At 31.4% G+C, this 27,430-nt stretch overlaps 1 protein-coding gene across 14 annotated transcripts in view; it reads right to left on the reverse strand.

The window, feature by feature from the left end:
- LOC118205918 (deoxyribonuclease TATDN1-like) overlaps nucleotides 1-27,430 on the reverse strand; it is a 108,620-nt gene that overhangs the window by 72,660 nt on the left and 8,530 nt on the right. For 13 of the 14 annotated variants that reach the window (XR_004761079.2, XM_035378190.2, XM_035378194.1 and 10 more), the window contains 2 exons: nucleotides 18,983-19,077; nucleotides 7,596-7,659 (listed from right to left, as the gene is read on the reverse strand). Coding sequence is in view for 12 of the 14 variants with exons in the window: in XM_035378190.2 (XP_035234081.2) it covers nucleotides 7,596-7,659; nucleotides 18,983-19,077 (159 nt within the window). In the remaining 2 variants the exon portion in view is untranslated. Of the gene's footprint in view, nucleotides 1-7,595; nucleotides 7,660-18,982; nucleotides 19,078-27,430 lie in introns of those variants that run through there. The other variant, XM_085817077.1, reaches the window with a different exon arrangement.

Below are 27,430 nucleotides of genomic sequence, written 5' to 3' on the forward strand. Positions count from 1 at the left end.
TTACAGCAACAGTAATTCTAACACCCGTATCCGAAACCAGAAATCTTTGCATGAGGCGAAATCGGCAACCTCGATGCTGTGTACATATAATACAATGAATAATATAATCAATTATTGGAATAATGTACATAATAATTTAATTAAATGCATCTAATACGCCTTATTTATTTTGCACTTTTAGTCCGAATATTATGCTTTATCTTTTCTGTCCTGAAATCCGCAAAATCCTAAAATCCGCACAACCTCTGGTCCCAAGCTTTGCGGATTTCTGGACTTCTACTGTATATATTTTCTTAAAATAATACTGCATTTGAGATGAAATTATCGAACAATTACTTGAATGAGATTATCAAACTATTTTTCAAAATGAATTAGATAAAAATGACTGCCAGCAACAGAACCAAAAAAAAATTTACATTAATATCAGAAATTTATACTGAATATTTATCTAGTTGTATACTTTTCATTACATGCAGAGTCACATTCTTGCATATACAATGGTTAAAAATGACTGCCAGCAAAAGTACCAAAAAAAATTTGCATTGATATCAGAAATTTATTGCTAGCTGTATACTTTTTCATTACATGCAGAGTCACATATATTTGCTTATACAATTTGACAAGCTTAAATGTTTTCTACCTATTTAAAAAAAAGGGGGGGGAGTGAAGAAAGCGCAAATTATAGGAATTAATAATTTAACAGTTTTTTGTCTTCCATTATCATACTGCCATTTGCAATTAGTAAAACATTTGTCCTACATATTAGCATTTTAACCATTAAAAATATCAGCATAATTTTTTATACCAATATCATGACATTAAACATTATTTTGCGAGGCATTTAAATAATGCCTTGCATTAAACATTATTTAACATTTTCCTGTGGGTGCTTTCATAATAAGTCTAGAAGAGCAATCCAGCTTAAGGAGTGAATTCAAGTTCCAGGATTGGCAGAGTTGATTTTTCAGGTTTTATGAACCAAAAATCTAATAATCTCTGTAATGGTGCCTGAACTAAAATATGGCGAATGATAATTTAGCACCATCTGGATTTGGTCAACTAGATATTTTGACTCTCTACACTCACTCTTCAAGTATAGAAGGAATAGAATACACTCGAAGGATACAAGGAATTATCATATAATCTAATGTGTGCTCTTAGGGAGCAAACGGTTAGCATGACCACTTAGCAAATGCAAGATCTGGTTCAAATCCCAGTGAGATCATAATTTATTTTTCATGTTTCGATCATTGAAAAACCTAGTTGTTAACATAATTTCCCAACTTCACGGATATAAACTGTTGGGATATGCAATCATTCTGAGAAAACTTAAATGATGAATATTTCTTGAATATGAAAATATGAAATTTTAATATAATATTCTCTAATATAATAAATTTTAGACACATTTAGTATTTAAGCAGTGTGATATATGTTTTTCTCCATTTAAATTTCATATGCCTTTTTTAGAATAATTTATCAAAGATATTTAAAAATTCAATAATAATATGTTTATTTCAATGCGCTTCCACTGTCAGATTAAGAGTACATTGCTTTATTAACTCACTTTGAGTCTGTTTCCTATACAATGGCTAAGAAGATGTAACTGCGCCTCTTGTACAGAGTTATACTCATTGTGGTTCCCTTTCTCCCCAGGGAGGGAGCACTTAATTCATATGCTCTTGAACATTCATTATAATTTTTTTTTTTTTTTTTTTTTTTTTTTTTTTTTAAGTAAGAAAGGTGTTTGTTGTTTACAAAATAGGTACAGGCTTCACTAAGGCTCACTAATCCTCAATGCCAAGGATATGGAAGAGCTACATTTGATTATTAAAAAGATTGTTACCAAGAATTTGAAATGAAGATACAGCTATGATTATAATAGATACTCCCACAATTATAATAGGTCATAACTATTTTCAAGTACCTAGAAAGACATTTACCTAGAAAGCAAAAGATTGACCTCTATACAAGGCTGAATGATAAAAATTCTAACAGTTTCTTCAGTATTACTTTTTGAAACCCTAAATTAAATGTTTCCACAAACAAGCTAATGGGTATGGCAATCCATGACTGATTTATCTTAATGGCACATTCATATTTGCATTATACTTTGGAAAATAGTGGAAACATTGCAAGCTAATCCACCAATGATCGTTAATATTTAGAAATTTTACCTAGTTGACTACTGGTGAACTAAACAATCATGACATGATGCTGCATAGTTTTTGTTGATACATTATATATACAGATGGAGGACAAAATAATGCGGACATCTGTGAAAAAGTATGACGTATTTCACACCTGCAGTACAGCCGCGCCACCTGCAACAGAAGTCTACCACTTAGTGAGCATGAAGAGGAAGGTATCAGTCTTTCAACAGCAGTCACCTATGTTGCATGGTTTGATCAAACTGCCTGTGAGAAAATGAAATGTCAGACCTGTCAGAGTTCCAAAGAGGATTGATAGTTGGAGAGCGCTTAAGTGGAGCATCGGTTACGGAAACAGCAAACCTTGTGGGGTGTGCAAGGAGTACGGTACCAGCTGTTATGACAGCGTACATGAAAGAGAGTAAGACGATGTCTTCAAAGCACAACAGTGGCCAAAAGTCAAAGCTAGCTGGTATGGATAGACGAGTCTTGAAGCGCATAGTAGCCCAAAAGCACAAGCAGTAGTTATCCGAGATAACATCCAAAATGAACAGTAATCTCCAGGACCCCATTTCAACAAAAACTGTCAAACGGGAACTTCATGTTGTGAACATTTGCAATTCGTAAACCCTTGGTGAAAGCAACTAATGCTTTCAAGCTACGCCAATGGTGCAGAGATCACAAAGGCTGATCCTCACAGCAGTGGCAACAGGTAATATGGTCAGATGAATCGTCATTCCCCCTATTTCAGACAACCAAACGTGTTTATGTCTGGAGAATACCCAAAGAAGCGTTTCATCCGAACTACCTCTTACCGACTGTGAAGCAAGGGGGTGGCGCCATTATAGTATGGGGTGTGATATCTTGGTGCAGTCTTGGACCACTTGTTATTCTGCATGGGAGGATCGCATCCAATCACTATATAAGCATTCTAGGGATGATGTCCATCCTTTTGTCTAGACTGTATTCAATGGGAAGCGAACACTTTTTCAAGACGACAATGCCCCTTATCCACATTGCTAGGTGCATTCAAGAATGGTTCGAAGAGCATAATGATGCAATTGAACATCTTGCCTGGCCACCTCAGTTTTGAATATTATTGAGCCTTTATGGGCATATTTGGAGTCCAAAATTTGTTCCTGATTTCCACCTCCATCCGGACTTTTGGAATTAGAGACCATCTGCAGGAGGAATGGTTTAATAATCCTTTTATTTTTGCCCATGACCTTTATGCATCTATCCCACGTCACATTCAATCCGTACTTCAGTCAAAGGGTGGTCCAACCCCCCTATTAATAAAGAATTTTCCATTATTTCACAGATGTTCGTATTATTTTGTCCTCCATCTGTATATATCACCAGAAAAAGTAGACATGATAACAGAATGAATGAAAGATTTCTGGAATTAAATTCAATCCCTATAATACTGTCCTGAAAGGACTTGACATTGAAAAAATCTCAAAATGGTCCCTCATTTATCACAGGTAAATATTGATGAGCAGGTAAAGAAAGACTTAATTAAAATTATCTCTAGTTATGCAAGAAATCGAAATTACCATAACTGTGTTAATGAACTCGACTATGCATTAAGATGAGCTAAACATAATACCACCAATAAAACACCCGCTGAATTATTTCTCGGGAGAAAGTTGATTACAACCTTCAATAAACTATTTTTTGTTGAAAAGAGGTCTGAAGAAACAGATGGCAGCTGTTTAATAACTGCTTGATGAGGCAACAAATAATTCAGATAGGGTCTATGCGAAGCAATACTATGTTAAGAAAACACATGAGAGAGTTTTTAAGATGGCAGAAAAGGTTTTCAAAATAAAGCATTGAATGATCCTGCAAATCAGAAGGAAAATTGGGAAATTTTCATAATAAATTAAGGTCCTTTTATGCTTGAGCAGATTAGGCAAACTGCTGTATATTTAAAGGTTAAGAACAGTGAAACAGTAACAATTAATATCAACCAAGTTAAGAAAAATTGGCAGGCTGATATGCTGCTTATAAGGGCTATGTTAGAGAGCTATATTGTAAGGGCTGCTTATAAGGTTGCATAAGAGGGCTGTAAAGAAGCAATCCCTGCCATGATCAGTGCATGCCCGTCGAAAATGTTAGTAGAATAAGTAGCTGAACTTGAGTCTCAGTAAGATGCATACAGCAAAAGAAAGGAGACTGGTAATAGCAGTAAAGGAAAAAGGTCCATATTGCACATAATCTCCAAAATGAAAGCTACAGATGGGAAAGAGGCCAGAAATATAAAAAAAAGGTGCCAAAGTAAAATATTTGGGGGATACCATGACCACTGGCATAAGAGGCCAAAGCAAGTGGAAGAATAGATGGCAAAAGGCAAAGAGACCTGATGAAAATACAAAAGCATATGATGATGTTGGTATAACTGAACAGTGACATAAAAATCTAAGATGGTAAAGACCAAGGCAACTTGACAAGGATGGAGCATGGCAAAAGGCAAAACGACCCTGTGGCCAGGATGTACAGAAGGAGGTCAGCCAAAATGGAGAATTCAGCAGCAATGTGTCCACAACAGATCTGGACCACCACAAATTTTGGAAGGATGACAAAAATCAATGAGGATCAACAAGTGAGCAGAGAAAAGAAAAAGACCTGAAGGTGATAAGTATGACCTTCAGCCATAAAGAACAGTTCAAGTAAACAGAGTGAACTGGCCATCATGGACCAAATTTGTAAAAAAGAGGATGGCTGATTACAACAAAAACAAAAGATAAGTGAGAATTTAATTTATTTGTGTAACTAGAAATTTTACTTTATGTTTTGAATGGTACAAAGTTGCTGGAATGGTTTCCCTGTACCTTAAGTAAGGCTATTCAAGATGTTAAGCATAGCTAAGAAGCTTTATTGCGATGAATGCATCTACTTTTTAAAAATTTATGCTTGTGAGTTGAACACTCTTATGTTAGCTTAGTCGAAATACTGTCATTCAGAAATTTAATTTTGTAAATAGTCAGAAAATTTTGACACCAGTTCAATAAAAATATTGCTAACAGCAAATACTCTATACATCATTTCTGCATTTTCCATTCTCCTAAATAAATGTAATGGTTTGAAGATAAGTACTTTAAAATATGCCATATGTGAATAATATATGCTAAGAATTGATGCTATTGCAAAAGAAAAATGTGTTATTGATATCATTGTAAAAGCTAGTGTAATGCGATGAAAATCATTTAGAAGTTAGGCTCTCCAATCAACATTTCTAAAGTTTAAATTTAGAACATAAGGTATAGATTTTGAAATAGGGTGTCATTGATGTCCTAGTGTGTCTAAAAATCTAACCATGTAGGAATTTAGTTATGAGGTAGATATTGCTGTAAAACTATCAGTGGCATATGCTTGTTGATTCAACTCAAACCTGGAGAGCAGGGTGAAAAAACGAAAAGTTGATTTAAAACCTCAAACACAAAAGGTTATTCTTGTACTTAAATAAACATGTGGGAATCAAAGTATATTTTTTTCAACTATTTTTCCTTCCAGAAATCTGGAAGAAAGTGAGAACCAAAGAGAAAACTCTAAGTGAAAATTTAGTTTGGGAAGATCTTCAATCTTATATCAATATTCTTCAATGTATTCAATTTCAGCTTTAGAAATAACCTTAGTATATTTTTTCTAAAAGCATTAGTCAACGATTTAGTTTAGAACTAAATGTTATCAGTCATTCAGACCTTTGTTTTGAAAACCACCCACCAGCAACCAAGAAACCACCTCTCTCATTATATCAGCAACAAAAGCATGCAGCCATTGTTGCTGAAATATTACTGTTGCCATTGTTGCTGATATCAGCACTGTTGCCACTCCGAAAAATGAAGGCAATAATTCTGTGCAGTTTTTAAATTTTATGTTTCTCTTGGACACTGGAAGTTTGTGGAAAGAAGGCAATAGGAAGTTGGTTAATTTATTTATTAGGATAATTAATATTTGTATTAAGGGATATTGCTTATTTCATTGTAATTTTTTTATATATAATACATTTTATTGATCTTTTTTTGATAAAGCTGTTCTGCACAGTATAATTCTGTGCAGTTTTTAGATTTTATGTTTGGTGTTCCATTTAGGCATTTTTCTAGTACATTTAAAAGCCAGATGAATGCTGGCCACGTAGCGGCTAGTAATTAAATAAAACAACCCAAATCAACCTTTTTTTCTCAGATAGTTTAAATTCTGGCAGAGGCAATTATGAGGTTTATGGTAGGAAGTTTTAAATACAAATCTTTTGGCAACAGTGCTTGAAATATGTAGTTTCGCTCCTCTGACTCTGTAAGTTAGTATTCCAGTATGAGCTATTTTGTTAGCCAAAGTTAAATTGTGCCATTAAAAGTTTGAACCAATGGTTAATTCAATTTTCTGTTAGCTAATGCTTGCAAGTAGCAGAGCTTGATATATATGTACAAATTGTGCCATTGTTAAGTTTAAAATTTAAATAAAAAGGCTATTTGCAGGACATGCCACTTAATGTGATTGAAATTAATATTATCATTGGGATATTGTTATCAATTTACCTAATTCCAGTTCATTTCTATAGAAAAAATGGGAAATACATCCCTTATCAGGATCAACAATTTGATTAATATAATTAAACTATTGTTGAATAAATTTTGTAAACTAAAGGCACCAAATAAAAGATAAATTTACCAAATAAGGTAAAAATAGATTACAAAAATTACTAAAAGACAAAGAAATGCTGCCAAGTGAAGAGTTAAGTTACCAAACAGCTTGGTTTCAATTTCAGTCAAAAATTTAAAATTAGACACACAAAAAAAAAGTGAAAGTTTGATGTAGAGTTTGAACAACTCTCGATTTTGAAGGGGAATGAACATAAGTGTTTCTTCTTCAAGAGCAATAAACATTCAGCAGAATTTTTTCATTTTCCTTGGAAAAAAATTCACTGAAATCTATGACAAACTGCAACTGCTTTTTATGTTGTCTTCCAGTGAGGAGAGCCTGATATTACGATTAAGGGTACAGCATCGGTCAAATAATTTCTAGAAACGTTATAAAGCATTAATGAACATGAAGATGTCATGAACAGTTAATAAACAATCTTTTAAATTTCCATAATTAAAATGCTATATAAGTACCTATTTATATACTTTTCTATATTTTTATATTAAATGCATTAAATTCCATTACTGTTCTGAAGGCTATTTTCCTTTATTGTTATCAAAATAGCTGTGGACAAATATGATCACATTAAGCTACACCTATTGTATAACCTTCTCAGGACTTCATAATACTCTCACAGATGGAGTAATAACATGCTTGGCAGTCTAATATGGACTACACAACTTTTAAGTCAGATTTGCAAAGGGCCTTAGAGGGTCTTTTTGTAAATTTATAATCATGACTGTAAAAGTGAAATTAAGAATAATGAAAATTTTTATATAACTAGAGGAAAAAAATATTTACCACATGATTTTGAAATCTCAAGAGCTGTTCTGCAGTCTTCTAAACTACCACCAGTGATAAAAATCTAATTAAAAAGTATAATCATGCATTTATTATCCATGCATGCTTTTAAAATTACTAAATATGAACTTAAAAATATATATAAATTTAATTTTTTAAAATACTCTATAATAATTTAACTAGTTAATTCAGAAATTTCAAACACCATATTACCTATGATTTAGGTTAAAGTAACATGGCAAATAATGATTACTGGAGAATTCTAACAAGAATCAGCATTATATTTGTAAATTTTGCAGGACTTATTTTAATAGTTTAACTACAAAACCATTCTCTTCAGCTGCCAAAGTGCAAATGAATGAGATAAGATATAGTGATGAGATGAGATAAGAATAGATGGACAGGAATTAAGCCATTGGCACCGTCTATTGATAAAACAAGAAAACTAAAACATAATTTCCTTAAAGGCTGAAGGTAAAGATGGATTGGAATTAGGGTCATTAATTAGAACAGAAAGGTTTGTTTATAATGTGATATGCCTCTAGAAAATCTAATTCACCAATGGAAGATTTTTTTCTTAATAATTTTGGTTGCAGAAAAATAGAAAGTGTGATTCTTGGACCAACAGCGCTGGGCAACAGAGGACTTCAGTGTTTCTTTTCTCCTAACGTAGGCATCATGTTTTTTAATGTGAAATTTTAAGGCACTCTTAGTTTGACTAGCGTAAATTAAACCACACTGGCAAGGAATCCTGTAAATACTCCAGGAATTCACATCCGGAATGAGGTCCTTAAGTATGGAACTGGGAATTTTATTGATAGGAGAATAAACGACCCAAAAGTTAAATTTCTGTAAAATATGTGCAATTTTATAGCTAATTGATCAATCCATCTTTACCTTCAGCCTTTAAGGAAATTATGCTTTTGTTTTCTTGTTTCATCAATAGATGGCGCGAGTAGCTTAACTCCTGTCCAGCCATTTTTATCTTATCGTATCACCATATCTTATCTCATTCATTTATACTTTGGCAGCAGAGGAAGATGGTTCTGTAGTTAAACCATCGAAACTAGTCCTGCAAAATTTACAAATATAATGCTGATCCTTGTTGTTTGACTTCTCCAATTACCATATTACCTATCTGTTGACTACCATTACCATATTACCACATCTTATCCTGTCAACTAATTGAAATAATTTGAATGTTGAAAACAGATTTTAATTGCATAGCTGTTAATGGTTACAGCTGATAGGATTCATATGCTCAGAAAAACCCCTGCTTTATTGAATAAATAACTATATTTAGTCTAGGTCTCCAGTAAGTTTTCATGCAACAGGATGATGTTATGCTTTGTTCTTTAACACAAACTTTATCTATGAAATTCCGTTTGTAACTGTGCAAAGTAATATAATTAATTGAAATGCATCCATGTACTATGAAAATCAAGAAGAAATGCAGAAAGATAAAAACGCTCTAACACGATTCTGCTGCAGCAATTCATTGCTTCGAAACTTTCAAATATTCAACAAATCAAGGTCAAATTCAGTACAAATCCTAAAACCCACACATCCAGTATCCAGAATGATTCTAATATCTAAGCCTCCAGATCAGAATAATTTTTTTTAAAAAAGTTTTTTTGAAAAGGGAGAAAGAATTAGATTTTAAGAGTAACATATACTTAATGCTTCAAGCATGAGTATTAGACGTTTTTTTAATAATACAGCATGTGGAGGGTCCTGATTCTGAATTTAATTTTGGCACCTCCATGTTGAAGGCACTTGGCACCTCCATTTACCAGATTTAAACTGATGATTTATAATCCGGAAAAATCGATAATCCGGAATCGCCGAAGTCCCAACGAGTCCGGATTAACGACTTTTGACTGTACTTGTTTTGTGTGCAAAAATGTTGCTAACTTTGAGTTATTGTTAAAAAGTGTAAAAGTGAAAAATATGTACTACTATTTGTGAAAAAAGAGGTTGCAAACTACTAAAGAATAAAAATATTTTGAAAAAAAAATTTAATAAAAAAATCCGAATAAATAATTTAATTGAATTTGAATAAATAATTTTATTTAATTGAATTAGAATTGGAATAGAAAATTACAAATTGAAAAAAGGGTATTATTGAAAGATATGTTTTGTACTAGACTGCATTATTTAAAACTGAAGTTACAAGCTCAACAAAACTTTAACTAAATACTGGGCAAAGGTAAGGAAATTAGGAAAATTAGATAAAATGTATATATATGTATGTATGTATGTATACACATACACACTTTATATATGTACAGAGTGTTTATAAAGTCCCGCACCCATTTTGATGTTTAATAACTCATAGAATAATAAAGATAAAATAAAATTAATAACATAAATGGTTAGATAGACTGAAATAGTTTCATGACCCTTGTCAATGAACTTCCACGTGTGCCCCCTTCATCGCACGGAGAATATCAAATCAATATTCAATTTCACGCCAGGTACTGGCAAGCATGTCGGCATCCACAGAGGCTATCGCGGTTGTAATTCTCGCTTTTAGGTCATCATTGTTTGACACTCTCCTCCTGTAAATGTTGTCCTTTACAAATCCCCCTAAAATAAAGTCCAGTGGCGTTATATCAGGTGATCTGGTGGCCGAGGAATTCGACCTCCTTGCCCAATCCACCTTACTGTAAAATGGTCATTCAAAGAACTACAAATGATGGTACCCAATCAGGGCCGGATAAAGAGAGCAATTGGAGCGATTGGGCCCAATCGGGCCCCGCATTTGAAAGAGCCCCGCATTACCATAAAAATGAACAAAAAAAGCATTCGAAATTTAAAGCAAATTGCTTTTGATGATAATGGATAAATTATGAATTATTCAAATAATTAAAAATATGTTTATTTTAAGTTCGCATTTATTAATGTGTTTCTTATTATACAATATATTTTTTATAATATAGAAAACTGATACCTGTAAAAGTTCATGTCAAATGTATTGAATCTAATCAGGATAGTCCTATATTAGAGAGATTTTGCACTACGTACGTAAACTACTTTGCAGGTATATGCACGCGCAACTAATTGCGCAACCGTACCAGCCAGTGGTGGATGTATAGCTAGGATCAAATGTCAATTGTTTCTTGCATTTGTAGTTCGCTATTCTTCTAATTGTTATAATTATTAGAGTCATATTTTGTGACTACAATTACTATTTGTTAAATAAGGTAAGTACTAAATTATATTACATAATCTTTATTAACAAACAATTGTTTTTAAAATTAAAAATTTAAGTATATTATGTGATTAAAAATGGATACCTAACCTATAATTTTATCATTAGATGTCAAATCCACTGAAACAAGAAAGAGAACACATGAAAAATAAAAAAAAAAAAAAATCATTTGTAGCTATGTTAAAATGTACAGAGCTTCAAAAACGACTTTCTGCTGAGAAAACAATAGAAAATGTTCAACAGAAGTTGTTGAATCAAAAAAAAAAAAAAAAAAAAAAAAAAAAATTCATTTGTATAAGATATTTAAAAAGGGCCCCACAAAAAAAAAAAAAAAAAAAAAAAAAACGCCCCGCACCTATTCGATCCGGGCCTGACCCCAATGAGGTGGTGCACCATCTTTTTGCAAAAAGACATGTGGCTGAAGCTCTTCTAGTTGTGGAAATACGAAGTTTTCCAACATGTCTAAGCATATGACTGATGAGACCATCTTCTCTGTAAAAAAAAAAGGCCAAATGACTCGGTCGTGCATTAGTGCACACCACACATTAACCTTTGGGGAATCCCTTTGTGCCTCACAGTATTCATGGGGGTTTTTCAGATCCCCAAATGTGCACATTATGGCAATTGACAATGCCAGAAAGATGAAAGGATGCTTCGTCGGAGAACATTATGCACTTCAGAAATTCACCATCATCTTCTATCCTCCTTAGCATATCTGTTGCAAAGGCCATCCTCCTAGGCTTATCGTCCAGTTCCAAAACTTTAACAATTTGAAGTTTGTATGCATGCAGTCTTAATTTTTTCTTAATAACCATGTACACAGTCGAAATTGGCATATCCAATTCTCTTGCTGCTGATCTCACAGATTTTCCAGGATTGTGTAAAAATGTCTCTCTGATACACTCAACATCAAAATCACTTGTGCAGGGACGTCCGGAACGTTTCTTATCTGCGATACTTCCAGTTTCTAGAAAATTCTTTTTCCACCGCAATATGCTGCTTTTGGATGGAGGATCTTTTTGGTAAATTCTTCTGCAATTTCTCTGTGCTTGCGTTATGGATTTCATTTCTATGAACCACCATAAAATCTGTGCTTTCTCTTGTGGTGTATGCATTCTCCTTAATATCCAGTCGAATAAAATATCACATACAAAAGTACTACAGCAAACACATTAAAAGTAAACAAAACATTGCAATAGTTGCCAAAAACAAAAGAGAGAAAAATTCAATTAATAAGCAGATGATATTTAGAAAAGTACAGATATTTAGACTGGAAAATGAAATTATCTGAAATTAACCAGATGCGCAGACGACATTTACAAAAGTAAAGATATTCAAACCTGAAAAGGAAAATATGTAAGGTGTTCCATCAATAAATGCCATAAGTTTGTTTATATCTTCATTATTTTATGAGTTATTAAACATCAAAATGGGTCCGGGACTTTATAAAAACCCTGTATAAAACTTTGTCTAGGGCCCCCAAGTGGTAATGAAAGCAAAAATAATAAAAATTTATTCCCCGGGTTGCCGAAAGAGTTAATATAAGTTATTCAGTAGGAGTAAAATAAGTAAACTTTAGATTTGTCGGTAAAATGTTTTTGTTTGAGATATATGCCAAGCAAATAGGCAGCTATGGAACCATATTATTGAGCAGAAAGATTTATACTAATAAATTAGTATGTAAGTTGTTTAAGTTGCTTCATTTTTTATGTGATAATACATTCTCTTTGATTCTATAAACAGACATAATTTCTTGTTCAGTTACAAAGTTCCGCTGTTCAAGTCCTATAATTGCTGTGTCTACGGACAAATTTGTCAATTGAAATTTTTTCATTTTCAATAACCTCTGTCACTTTCTTCGCTATTGGAAGCGAATTATAATGACGAGGAATTTGATTTAAATCATATCAAAGGCGGAGTACATCGAGATGAAATACTACATTTACTAAGGAATTATAAGCCAAATAAAATAAAAACATCTGCCCTGAAGATAAGAATAGTTCTGACAGATCAACTTCCAATTCACTGCGCTCTGCAGCGTTAAAGATAAACAAAGTTTAGATAAACAAACGTTAAAGTTTAGATAAACAAAGGATATGCCTTTATCCATTTTTTGCAGCAATTCCACTTTTTGTTTAATGAACTTCGAAATATACTTTCGCTTTGTAGATCCTTTACATATTAATAAATATATATCAGAAATTCTATTTGACATAATCGAAAGTTCAAGCTTACTTTTATAAAATTGCTCTAACAGTCTGCAAAAAATAATAAGCCGGATCCAATTCAAAGATTAAGGAACTACGCAATCTGCAACATTAACTGAATTAGATAATTTTAGCTTAGCTTATAACATCCATTATACATTAAACGCGCACTCGTAAACGTATTTTGCGCACGTGCATAAGCATATTCGCAGCCATAAAGGTCATGTGTCAGCGCGACGCATGCGCAGAAAGTTTGTTGCTTTGAGGTCCGAATTAACGACTTTTAACTGTATTTGTTTTCACAACTGCAGAAAGAATTAAATTAAATGCACATTTATATCCATATATTATGATGCTTCCAACCACAAATATTTAAAATTACTTCCCACAATTGTTAACTTTTTTATCCAGAAACAGGAATTAAAATTAGAATATTAGATTTTATTTTATTGCCGAGTGAAACTTCATAAATAATTCTTCATTCAATAAGTACTATTTTTTAAAAAAAATTGTACAATCAAATTATTGCCTATTGTGAGGCTAACACTAAAAATTTTGGTGGAAAAGCTAGAAACAGGCATTAATAACGTTTTTATGAAACTTAACGAACATTTGAACCAAAAAATTATTGGAGTAGGTTGTGCAGCGCACATTCTACACAATACAGTCAAAAGTCGTTAATCCGGACTCGTCGGGACTTCGGCGATTCCAGATTATCGATTTTTCCGGATTATAGATCATCAGTTTAAATCTTGTAAGATGGCATGCAGAAATTCTAAAATTAAAAATATGAAACCGAAATTTATGAAATAAAGAACAATTATGATCTAAAGGGTATCAAAATTTAAAAAAAAAAAAAAAAAAAAAAAAGCTTAATATTTATTTATTTACTTTATTAAACATTTCTTTCAATGTAAGTTGTTTAAGTTGCTTCGTTTTATGTGATAATACTTTCTCTTTAATTCTATAAACAGACATAATTTCTTGTTCAGTTACAAAGTTTTGCTGTTCAAGTCCCATAATTGCTGTGTCGAGAATACCGACTAACTTGTGAATCGAAATTTTTTCGTTTTCACTAACCTCTCTGTCACTTTCTTCATGTCTTTATCCATTTTTTTGCAGCAATTCCACTTTTTGTTTGATGGACATAGAAACATACTTTCGTTTTGTAGATCCTTTGGGAGCTCCAGAATCGGAAATTCTATTTGACATAATCGAAAGTTCAAGTTTACTTTTATAACATTGCTCTTAAATTCTTCAAAAAATAATAAGCCGCATCCAATTCGAAGATTAAGGAACAACACAATCATCAACATTAACTAAAAATAGATAATTTTAGCTTATACCGTCTGTTATACATTAAACGCGCACGCAAAAACGTATTCTGCGCTTGCGCACACGCGCAGTCGTAAAGGTCTTACGCGCACACGTAAACGCCTATGCGCATGTGTCAACTCGGCGCATGCGCAGAAAGTTTTTAGCTTTGAGATCCGGATTATGGGTGTCCGAATTAACGACTTTTGACTGTACTATTCAAACAGCATCTGACTTACTTCCAATGGATCTTGAAAATATTATTGCAAAAATTTATTCGTATTTATATATATATATTGTGTGTGTTGAAAGTTTGAAGGATTTATGTGAAAGCGCAGAAATCAAATATAAAAGAATTGGGTAACATTAAAAAAGGGGATTTTATGGAATATGTGGAAAAATCTTTTTAATATATTAGCAACCATTTTCCAAAAAATAATATTTGCGAAAATGATCTTTTTGATAAGGTGTCATTGGTAAAAAGATACGTTATTGAAGAAAAAATTAAATGTTGGCTGTCTGCAAATGTGGAAACAGACAAAAAATGGATGGAGTTATTCCTCTATTTTAAACAGAATAATATTCCTTATGAAAATATTTTGAAAATTGTAGAACACACACTCTCCCTTCAGAGAACAAATGCAGCAACAAGAGATGTTTTTTATAGTATCAATAAAATATGGAGAATTGAAAAAAACACAGTTCAACATTAAAACTTTAAAATCTGTATTAAGGGTAAAATATAATTTGATCAATTCATGTGAGAAATTTCATGACATTTTAATAGATGATCCGAATCTATTGCAAAGTATTCACTCGGATAAAAAATATAATCATGAAAGAAAATCATAATTATTTTAAATAAAATTTTTAATTAATTAAAAAGCATAGTATTCAAATTATAGTTTTTTACAAATATTTTTATAGTTACCAATAGTTAATAATAAATATATTTTTGTATATTTATAGACAAGTATATGAATGTATACAGTAAAATATATTTTTTTGAATTATTGGTCTGATTTTATAACTAAATTACAATTTTCATTTCATTCTATTTGTCACTCTTTGTCACAATGAAAATGTGGTCACTTTATGTATGGATGTCTACACAGGAATTGAGTAATTGAAGAGTTTTAGTTTGGGGGAAACTTCCCCTTGATAAGTCCGTCTCCTGCCTGCTCAACAATTTTACTGTATACATTCATATACTTGTCTATAAATATACAAAAATATATTTATTATTAACTATTGGTAACTATAAAAATATGCTTATAAAATTTTTAGGAATAAATTTAATTTTTTGGAATTATATATTTTTTCATGGTTTTAGGTAAGTGCAATAAATTTACATATGCTCTTAGAATTTAAATATTGTAAATTAGTTTGCAGCAATAATAATTATTTTTATTTCTTTCCAATTAAAATTTCTTAATTAAATTTTAAATTTTAATTTTATATTTTCTTTATACAAATATATATCTATATATTGTGTATGTGTGTATTTATATATACATATGTGTGTGTATATACAGTCGAAAGTCGTTAATCCGGACGCCCATAATCCGGAATGATCTATAATCCGGACCTCAAAGCTACAAACATTCTGCGCATGCATCAACGCATAATGCGTTCACACATGTGCGTAATATTTTTACACATGCGTGTAATACCTTTATGCATGTGCATAAACGTGCACGCATGTGCTTTTAATGTATAACGGACGGTATAAGCTAAGCTAAAATTATCTAATTATCTATTTCAGTTAATGTTGCAGATTGCATTGTTCCTTGATCTTCGAATTGGATCCGGCTTATTATTTTTTGCAGACTGTTAGAGCAATTTTATAAAAGTAAGCTTGAACTTTCGATTATGTCAAATAGAATTTCCGATGCTGGAGCTACCAAAGGATCTACAAAGCGAAAGCATGTTTTGATGTGCATCAAACAAAAAGTGGAATTGCTGCAAAAAATGGATAAAGACATGAAGAAAGTGACAGAGAGGTTAGTGAAAACGAAAAAATTTCGATTCACAAGTTAGTCAGTATTCTCGGCACAGCAATTACGGGACTTGAACAGCAGAACTTTGTAACTGAACAAGAAATTATGTCTGTTTATAGAATTAAAGAGAAAGTGTTATCACATAAAACGAAGCAACTTAAACAACTTACATTGAAAGAAATGTTTAATAAAGTAAATAAATAAATATTAAGCTTTTTTTTTTTTTTTTTTTTTTTTTTTAATTTTGATACCCTTTAGATCATGATTGCTCTTTATTTCATAAATTACAGTTTCATATTTTTAATTTTATAATTTCTGCATGCCATCTTACCAATCCAGAAAATTCGACAATCCGGAATTGCCGAAGTCCCGATGAGTCCGGATTAAAGACTTTTGACTGTATATGTTAAAAGCAAAGTTTGAAATACAGCATTCTATAAAATATCTAGGCTAAAACTAGCCAGCAATGTATGAAACGATTCATATTTCAAACATTTTCTAGGTATTCTATAGAATGACAAACCAGCAAAGTATGAAATACATTTCTGATTCGTTTCGATGAGCCGAAAGTACTTATCAGAAGTTAATAAATGATGTAAAAAAGATAAATAATAAAAGGGAACTATGGGACTACTGCCCACTGAAATGCTAGAATGTGATGTTTGTAGAAAACAAAAATACACTGCTCAAAATAAAAGGGGGGACAGTTCTATATCTCCCCTTCTAGTGGGTCGACTGACGAAATTCAACCTGCATTTTTCATGTCTCGATAGCACGACTTAGGATATGTATTAGATTTACATACAGAATTGTTCTAATATAGGTATTTTAATACAAAACTGGACTTTTTTCTGAAATGACATGCCAATTTTTTTCCATATTTCGATTCTACAACTTAAATTATGCCAAACTGGCATGTTTTGTAAAAATTGCACGAGTAATTTTTAGAAAAATTACCTCTCAAAATTTTAACCCCTCAATGTTAATTGAATTTGATATATATTTATTAATATATCTTTTTTTATTAAATGTATTTGATTCTTCCTTTCATATTTCGAAATTTAGGTTCATTCCAAATAAAATTTTTCTCTTTTTTTACGATTTATGTTTAAAATTTGTATTTTTAAATAATTTTTATAACTTTTTGAAAAAAAAATTAATTATAACCTATAAGTTTAAAAAGAGGTATACCAAGCAAAAAGGTCACTGTGGAGTTAAATTATTGATCACACATATTTATGCTAAAAAATTGCTGTTTCTTCAATTTGAAGGTATTTTATTTAGTACCAAAGTAAAATTAAGAGTCAGGATTCCCCATACATTTCTTTATGAAAAAAATTCACAGGCTAAAGAATAAAAAAAAAAAATTGTTGCAGGTGGTTCAGAAGTTAAGATTTTAGATTATTCTGCATGTAGGACATCCAAATTTTGTACTGTATAATTAATAAATTAGATTTCAAATGCAAAGATATACAAAAGATCAGATCAATATGTTTACTGTAAGGCTCTGGAGACTTAACAGACTTACAGAAATATAATAAACAAATACTATTTTTTTATAATTTGTTTTACAGAACAGCACAAAATCTTAATGCTTAAAATGTTAGAGAACCTTATAAGTTAATCTGATAAGGTTTAGTATCAAAATACATATTTAAAAAAAATTATATTGTTTTTATTTGACTATTTTTTACCTTGCAGCTGATAATACAGATTTTTTTTTTTTTTTTTTTTTGCTTTGTTTGTTTGTTTTCTAGTACAAGATTTAGAATTTTGAGAAATTGAATGAATTTTGAGAATTAAATGAATTTGGTTTAGAATTTTGAGAAACTCCTGAATAACTTATACATTCAATGTTGTATGCAAAATATTTTATACATTCAAGAAAAATACTTCACCACATTTTGCTATTTTTCTTATATTATTTGCACAGCCATTCCCATATAAAATCATTAAAATAAAAAATGTTCAACAATGAAAAATTTTGAACAATTAAATGAAGTGACTTACAGGAGATTCTTCCATTCAGCTTATGTTTACATTGATTCTGAAGTTAGTTATGACCTAGGTTTTATTTTCAAAGCCTCTTATAAAAATATTTGGTTTACTTTAATTCTTAGATATTTTTTTAGAAATTTTAGACCTATTTCTTAATAATTTCATATACTTGAGTAATTTTTTAATTTGTTGACTATATCACCCAAAGTTATAATAGTAAATCTGCAAAACATATGAGTTTTTAAAAAATTTTTCTTTAAGGATGGAGAGACAGAGGTCTAGAACTTTTCGCCATCACCATTTCACCATGGCCGTTTTGCCATCAAGGCCTTTCACTGTCAAGACATATTTTTATTTACAGATTTAAAAACATTTTACTTAAAATGTTTTTGATTAAATCAAATTATTTAACTGAACATAATTATTAAATTAAATCAAATTATTAAACTGAACAGAATTATTAAATTAATCAAATTATTAAACTGAACAGAATTATTAAATTAAATCAACTTAATATATAATACAGTAAGATATAATACAGCTGTGTAAAGAAAAATATGTCTTGATGGCGAAACAGTCCAATGGCAAATTCCATTCCCAGCGAGACAGCAAGAGAGAAACATATATGAAAAATTTATGTTAACATTGCCTTACTTTTTCAACTCCATTAGCAACTGCTCTCCTCAAAACTTCATGTAAATCATCAACATGTTTTTTAGTGCCATTGTAAATACCCCTAAACATAGGATCTAGAAATGAAGTTAAACAAAAATATATTAAATATGCAGAAATATTAGGCAAAATGGCTACTTCATAAATGCATGGCATAAAAAGTGATACTTATCATAAAATGCAAAAATTTTTTTATTTAATTGAAATGAAACTAACTGATATTTTTTATGAAATTAGAAACATTATAAAAATAAAAATGTTATATATAAATGAAAAATAATAAATTAAAAATAATTTGGTTTTAGTTAAGACAAAAAGGACTGTAAAATTCAGAAATTTCCAAAACCGCATCTCAAGGAATCTAGAATTAGCATAAAAGTTTAAAATTATGGACACAAACTTTTTTAATTCAGTTCCTAAGCTGAAGAAGCTAAATGCATAGGTATAGGTGCAATGCTATGCTTTCTCTATAGGTAATATGAATAATAGCAAATTTCAACCAGAACTTAGGCCACTCCATAAAAATTTAATGCTAATTTAATCGGTTGATAGCCTTCTTATGCTTTGCTGTTGTAATATATTACTTTGAACTTTTTCTTCACAAACTTTAATCTTATTATTTCTCCAGGAAGCAAATTTAATCAGCTTCAAACACAGATTTCTTGAAACAATGAAATTACTTCCTTATCATGGAAATTAAATTACCCCTTTGCACTCGACCTGAATCAGCAAATGAAAATACCTACAAAGCCTTATGAAAGTGAAGTAATAAAAGTAAATTTTAAAGTAAAGTATAAAATTTCTTTGAAAAACAAAGCCTGCCATTAAAAGATCTTCATCAGTGTGCTGATACTACAAACAGACAACATTACATAAATTTGTTAAATCTAAATTAGAGAAGAAAATGTAAGTAGAATTGTCCATGGATAGTTTCAGGTTTCAAAATAATATTAATTTCAGTTCCAAAGTTTGTATGAATACCAAAGAAACAAAACAGTGACTTCTTGTTTCATTCCTGTCAAAAAGCATAGACAATTAGTAACAATAAAAGGACTTTTTCAAAAATAATAGAATCTGCATTGAAAAACATGAAATCAAGTATATATATATACGTCATGATTTTGTGTGTCATGATTTTGAAATGCGTAGATGAAGGCACTGGAACTTTTAACAGCTCACGATACTGTGCAGATGGCTGAGAAGACTGTAGTGGCTGAAGGTAGGGATATTTTCAATTATGAATGAAAATAATATTACCACAGAGTCTTTGTATCCAAATTTCACTAAGACTAGACAATTTTTCTCATGAAGAGTATAAATAAATAGAAAGGAATTAATAAGAATTTTAAAACACAAGAATATTTAAAAACATCACATTTAACTCCCAGGCCATTTTTACCAGTTTTTGTTGCATACATTTAGACACTTTAACTTATAATAGCAATGAACTAAATAGCAATAGATAGGGGAAAACATTGCATAAATTAAAAAAAAAAAAAAAAAAGCATTAGAAGTTAAACTGTGAATAAAATGCAGAATATGCTAATATTAATATATTTATGACTTAAGTTTATAAATTTTTTATGACTTTTACCATTCCTCTCAGAAGTTGTTCCTTCAGCATCTTCTTACCACATTTGGCTCTACTCTTATATGTGCCCTAATATCACCAAATGTGGCGATATGTGTGCTGCGCTGGTTTTTGGCATGATTGCATGTTGTATGGCAACCCTGTTGACGTTTAAAAATCTTTTGCTGGAGTGGTTTAAATGCCCGTTGGTTCGTGTCATGCGTGTTTTGAAATGGCCTATGTTGTAATGATAGACGTGGTGGCAAGATTTCAGTCACATATTTAAGATTGTGTGGAAAGTAAATTTAGTATTAAAAGATACAATGTTGGAGTTGTTAACGAGTCTTTTGTTCACGGGTGTGTTTATGAGGATTGAAGTGTATTTTTGGAATTTCTGTGGGACTTTTAAAACGGAGTCCGAAATGCAGAGCTGCTATGAGAACTCGGATGAAGAAGGACGTTTCTGATAGTTCTTGTGTGGATTTGCAGTCAAATGGTTTCTGGTATGTGGCTGTCAGCGGAGTTTAAGATTTGGATTGTGGTTTTTCGTGTAGTAAGTTAACTTTGGAGGAGTTTTTATCGTTACTTTCGAAATTTTGAAACTCAGAAAGACACGTGATATAGCAAAATCATGGCACTTTTTTTCAGAGACGTTATGTGACTGGCGAAATTTTATTCAGGAATGTATTATGATAAGTGCATTTTATTTTACTGTTTTTATTTTGTAGAATGTTATGTTCATTGTTTTTTTACTATGAATTTTGTTATTGTTGTTTTTTGAATTGTTTGTAATTTAGTTTAGTTTATTTGGTTGATTTGTGCGCAATGCCTAGATTGTGCAATTCGTAGATTTTTTTTTAAGTTTAAACAGAATGGTGTGTACATGGTATTCTTTGAAATTTATTGTTGTCATGTTAAATTATTGAAGCGAAGTGTGTGTAGTTCATAGATTCCTGCGCTGCCTAGAATGTGCTATTCGTAGATTTGTTTTTTAAGTTAAAACATATCGCTGTGTGCATGGATTCTTGTCAAATATTTTTGGTTAGAAACTTTACGTTTTTGCTAAATTTTTTGTTAGCTATTTGTTTTGTTTTTTAGCTTAAATTGTACCTTCAAAACCTGGTCTTTTCATGTGCGAAAAACACGTTTTTGGAGACATTTTAGGCTTAACATTCAAAATGGAGACAAAAAATTTAGGTAGTAATATGGCAGCATAGAGTTTCTCGCCAAAAATGTTTGGCGAGAAATTTGCCAACCTGAGGGCGCATATAAAAGTAGTTCCATAAAATTTATCAAAAAATGAAAGGGATATGTGAACAGGGCTGTGGAGTCAAATTCGGAATCTGGCACATTTTGAGGTAAAAGGAGTTGGAAACAGGTAGACCCCGATCCCAGCTTTTGTTGGACAGTTTGAACTTGAAATGAAATTAAAGTGAACTGAAAACAAATTAATGACAAACTGAGTCATAATTTTTATTTACGGGCTATAAACATTAATAAATAGTTACTTTCTATTTTATCGACATATTAATAAATAAATATAAGGGAGGAGGATGGATGTGATATTTGCCATTAGTAATTAAACTGATTCCTTTCGTTACAAATCTCATTGGTAAATTTAGATAAGCAGTAATAGCAGCAAGAACTCCCAAAACTGATACCATTCTTAGGAAGCGAGCGGAAAAGGGAGCAATTGTTGATGAAGCAACGAGATGAGCAAGTACATATTTGATGAAATAGAGGTTGTTAGAATTAAGAACGTTTTTAGAAGATGTAGATAACCCTAATGTTTCACCAACAGGAAAACTGTGGAATGATCTTTCCATAATTGGAAACTCTTCTTTCTACACCATATATAGCCACAAAAAAGCTACAATCTGAAAAATTAACAGGAGGCGAGAATGGAGGAATGGGAAGTTTGTTCTTTCTGAAAAGGAGGGTTTATTGCTGAAGGAATCATTTCTTCAATGAAGAAAAGAGAAACTAGTTTGCTAGAAAATGAGATCTTGCTAAGTTCAATATATAGAGATCCAAGACACCGAATTTTGTTAGATGACGAACAAATTAAGAAACAAAAGAAAGCCAACTAGGAATTTTCAATAAGAATGAAATTATTTTCAGAATAATTCGAGTATTGAAATCAGGACGGTCAAACTGCAAACATTGCCACTGAGTCTCTATCGTCCTCTTTCAGTGATGAATTAGATTAAGAGAAATATTTTTGAATAATATTGAAAATATCATACTTGCCAACCTATGACATTCAAAAATCAGGAGATTTTTTTAAGAAATCGGGAGATTTTTCACAAAGACTTTTTAAATGATGAAAATATAGTTTTTAATAATGAATTAACTTTAAATAGTAACTAATTCTTAAATGCAAGCAACATAAAAATATCCTTACACACAAAAAAAAACATTTTTATTACTTGCATCGTTTAACCCTTTGATGCGCGCGATATTATTTTTATACTTTTTTTTAACTAAAACCTCTAGAAATTGAATATTATGATCCTAGAGACAAATAATATATGAATTAAAAAAATCTTCTCTTGCCCATTGTTTTGTGGGTGGAGGTCGCACTGTGAAACCACCGCGCGTCTAGAACTTTGAAACTTACCTAGGTAATAGGGAAAAAAAGCTTGCCTTTCTCCATGCGCGTTTCAAATAAATGATGAAATTTACGAATTTAAAAAAAAAAAATGCATGTAGAAATTGCATAATATATATTTTTTACATTATTTTACAAAGTAAATCGTCAGAAAAAATTAAAAAATAAATATTTACGTAATTTTGCAGTGAAAGTATAAGTAGTACTGTTGTAGCAGTGAAAGTATAAGTACCTACATAATAAGGACATTTGGCTACATGGATTAAAAAACTTGGTAAAACAAAAAATAAAACAAAGACTCTGTTTTTTGTTTTTTTTAATTTCAAAGAACAAATATTTTTTGTGACACTGTTCAAAGCATGTTTTGTCTTTTTGGTACATGTATGCCCACACTGCATGTTTCGCACATGTGTCGTCTTCTATGAGGTTTCTTCTTTGTGCTACAAAATGTACACGGATTGGATCTAAATTTCATTGGTATATGTCCAACATTATTTAGTTTCTTTTCATCTAGCAGAGGAAATTTGTGGTTTTTTTATGTTAATGGGGAGGGTTGGTACTTTTTAGCTTTGATACGGATCATTCGTTTCCCATTCACACTTATTTTATTCGTATTTCGTCCCAAAATATTCAGAAAATATTTTTAATTTAAATAAAACTTTACACGCTTTCTATTTTTAATTACAGCAAAGTATATTTACATTAAATTTAAACCACAGGAAATAATTTATAAAATCACAATACTAGCTTGGGGAGCAAGTGTGTTGAGGTCAGAGAAAAGTCTCTGGAAAGACTTTTTTACTGGGCAGGTGCATGTATTGTTTAGTAATAAAATAACTCTGTGGTTTCAAAGCCTCTTATCTATATCCGGGTAAAAATAAACATTCCTATTTGAGAAGCAAGCAAACACCAATGTGAAGAGCAGTGGTTTCAAGGCGCGACCACCGAGCCTCTAGAGCATTGTGAGCTTTGTGACACAATGCTCTAGTGGTGCAGTGGTCGCGCCCTGAAACCACAAAGCAAATCCCATACATATGGAGGTTTTTATATATATATATATATATATATACACAGTTTAATTATTGCTATTTTTTATTGTTTATGATAGAAATCATGATGTGCAATGAATAACTTTTGAAATTTAAGGTTGTTTATATTAATAAAAGGAAGTTATTTTGTCTCACTGAAAACGAATTTTAAAGGGTATCCGATTTAAAATATTAAGACCTAAAACATGTATGATTCTGCAGTCATTTTGTGTTATTTAGAGGTAAAAGATCAGTAATCAATTGATTTTCACTCAAAAATTTCGGAAGGGAGAAAAAAATTCGAAAATTGGTGGTTTCAGGGCGCGACCACCGCGCGTCAAAGGGTTAAGGGAAAAAAAAAAAAAAAAAAACTTTAATCAGTTTTCCTACAAATGTTATAAACAGTGGCAGATTTTGCTTTCTTTAAGGAAAAAACTTCATAATTTTGTTCATAGCAATTGCCACGTAGGCCTGCTTTCGCTAATAAAAGTTTTCCTAATGTGTCATCACTAATATTAAATCTAAATTTAGTCCTCGTTTTCGCAACAACACTGAAAATCCTCTCCCACTCTGCATTACTATGGGAAACTGTCAAGATGGCCAACATAATTGTATACAGTTCACTATATTTTAAAATTCCTTCAGCGTCTTTTAGTTTTCCAATTAAACTCCACTGGGTGTCAATCCTAGCTGATTTTATAACTTCATCCAAGTTTTCTAATTGTAAACTGCTGTTATGCAGCTGTTGGAACTGTTTCAATTTTTCCTTCCTTTTAGAACTCCTTTTAAGATAATAATAAATATCAACAATGTGTTCATCCACATTTATCGATAAAGAAGCTGCCCCTTTTTCAGCTCCTAAATTTAAGAGGTGACAGGTGCACCTCATAATCTGCAAATCTGAATTTTCCTAAGATACCTGCAACACCAGTCTTCAAGCCTACCAATACTGGTGCATTATTGGCACCAAGTGCTAAGAAATTATTCAGAGGGACTACATTTTCTTTTAAAGTTTTAATAATTAGCTGTGCTATATTAAAGCCTGTCAAATGTCCTTCTAAAGTGGGGACAGAAAGTAAACTGCACCCAATTTCTGAAGACTCTGGATTAAAAAAAGAAACAATTGGATATAATTTTGAATCGGTGTTATTGCTTCCATCCGTAGAGAGGCAGAACGGAGCTGTTTTAATGCAATCAATAACTGAAGATTTATTTTTCAAATCCATTTCATTAACAATCGCACCTGTTTTGTTTCTTGCACTTGAGTATTTCTTAGCAATTTCACTATAGGTAAACATTTTTCTAAATAAAGCTACAGCGTGGTCCGATGCATTCAGTAGCAGGTTGTGCTCCAGTAAAAAGGCAGAGAACAGACATTCTGCATTAATAACTTTTTGGTCCTTTGTTTCCGAAGAAAAATTTAATTTTTCATTTTTTTCAAAACAACTCATGTTGTCCTTCTGTTTTTGTGTACGCACATGTTTGAGAACATCCGCCCTTCCACCATGCGAAATCGAAAAATCGCAACGACAGGCATACATCGCAAATTTATTACATTTCCTTGAGGAAATAATGGAAGGAAAGTCAACTGCGTACGATTTTTGAAACGTACACGAGTATTTCCCCTTTCTCGCAGACATAGCAAAACATGATAATTTCTAAAACTATTTTCCGAAGGCACGTGTACACACACAACTCAGGACAAATTGACCGAAATGACTAAAGAACATACAAATAACAGCTTGCTTTGTCCTCATTGGTTAATATATGCCAGATGACACGCAGTGGTGCACGATGCCCATTGGATAACTGGAGAACGACGTTTCTGGATACACATATGCTCTCACTCACAAAGTTATCTACTTTGCAAGGTTTTGTTTAAGATATAATCTAGAGAAAATTCAACTGCTTTCAGACGTCCAAAATCACTTTTTTTTTTTTTTTTTTTTTTTTTTTTTTTTTTTTTTGTTCATATAACAAAGTATTAAGCCAAGTTCCATAAAAAAAATGAGAATTTTTAAGAATAAGAAAAAGGTCGGGAGAATTATATTGTAAATCAGGTTGGCGGGAGAGCGGTCGAAAATTGGGAGAGTTGGCAACTCTGCAATATTATCCAAAAATATTAGAATGAAAGCATACAGAATAAAAATAAAGAACCAAGAGCCTTTAGATATAAAAATGAAAAAATACAAACAAGATTTATACACGGCCTTTGAAGAAATAAAGAAACATGATTGCTCTTGCAGGACACCTCTTTTAGAACATATATCTAATCCTGAAAATCTATCCTGAAAAGTTAAAGGAAGTAGTCCTAACAGTATGAGCTCTTCATCTTTCTCAAGTAAGTGTGGAAGGACTCTATTCAGCTCTGGAGTTTATCAAATCAGATCTATGGTCCTCCAACAAAGATGATCTTGCCAAAGCTATACTGGTTCTTATAAATAACTAATGCCAGTTTTTCTATTTCATAATAAATGCTAATTAACATAAATTATTTGCTATGCTATCAATTTTTTCCTGCAGCACCTATTACTTCTTTTATATTAAAAAAAAAAAAATATGCTGCAACCCATGTGTATATGTGTACATATACATGAAATGTAATTTCTCATACATTATTTGTTTTGCGCAGCCGGAGCAACAGGAATGAGACAAATTTTGGAATATAAAGTGGTAGGTTTATTTTAGCATCCATCTCACAAGCGTTCTTTTCATACCTTGAGCAGAAGCCCTATTTATACATATGTGTGCGTCACGAGGCTCCTACAATCAGCAATATTAATTGAAATCACGAAGTGACACTATCTTCTCATCAGGAGTGTTCTTAAGGACTTTATGTAATATGACAGATTTATGAGTTTGGCGATTTGGCGGGCACCAACAGGTTAATATATTTTATACTAAAGAAAGGATTTCGCCAAAATTTAGGAACAGGGATGAAATTTAGGTAGAGAATCGCCAACACATTTTTAAGCAATATTATTAGAATTTAATTTAATCAATTGATTTAAAAATATCATTACAGATTATCCCCCCCATCTGAAAAGGCTTGCAGTTGCAGCCATCGACCCAAGACAGTCCCGATAGTGAGAGCAGAAATTTTAGTTATTAGGAAATTAAGTGAGTAAGAAAACTGATTGGATTTACCTCAAAGCACACAAAATGTTTACATAAAATATGACATAAAATATTTGAATATAATTAGTACAGTATATAAAATA

This window comes from Stegodyphus dumicola, chromosome 5 (assembly GCF_044657685.1).
Source record: "Stegodyphus dumicola isolate Sdum_Otavi_A_Nest chromosome 5, ASM4465768v1".
In the NCBI taxonomy this organism is placed as follows: Eukaryota; Metazoa; Arthropoda; class Arachnida; order Araneae; family Eresidae; genus Stegodyphus; species Stegodyphus dumicola.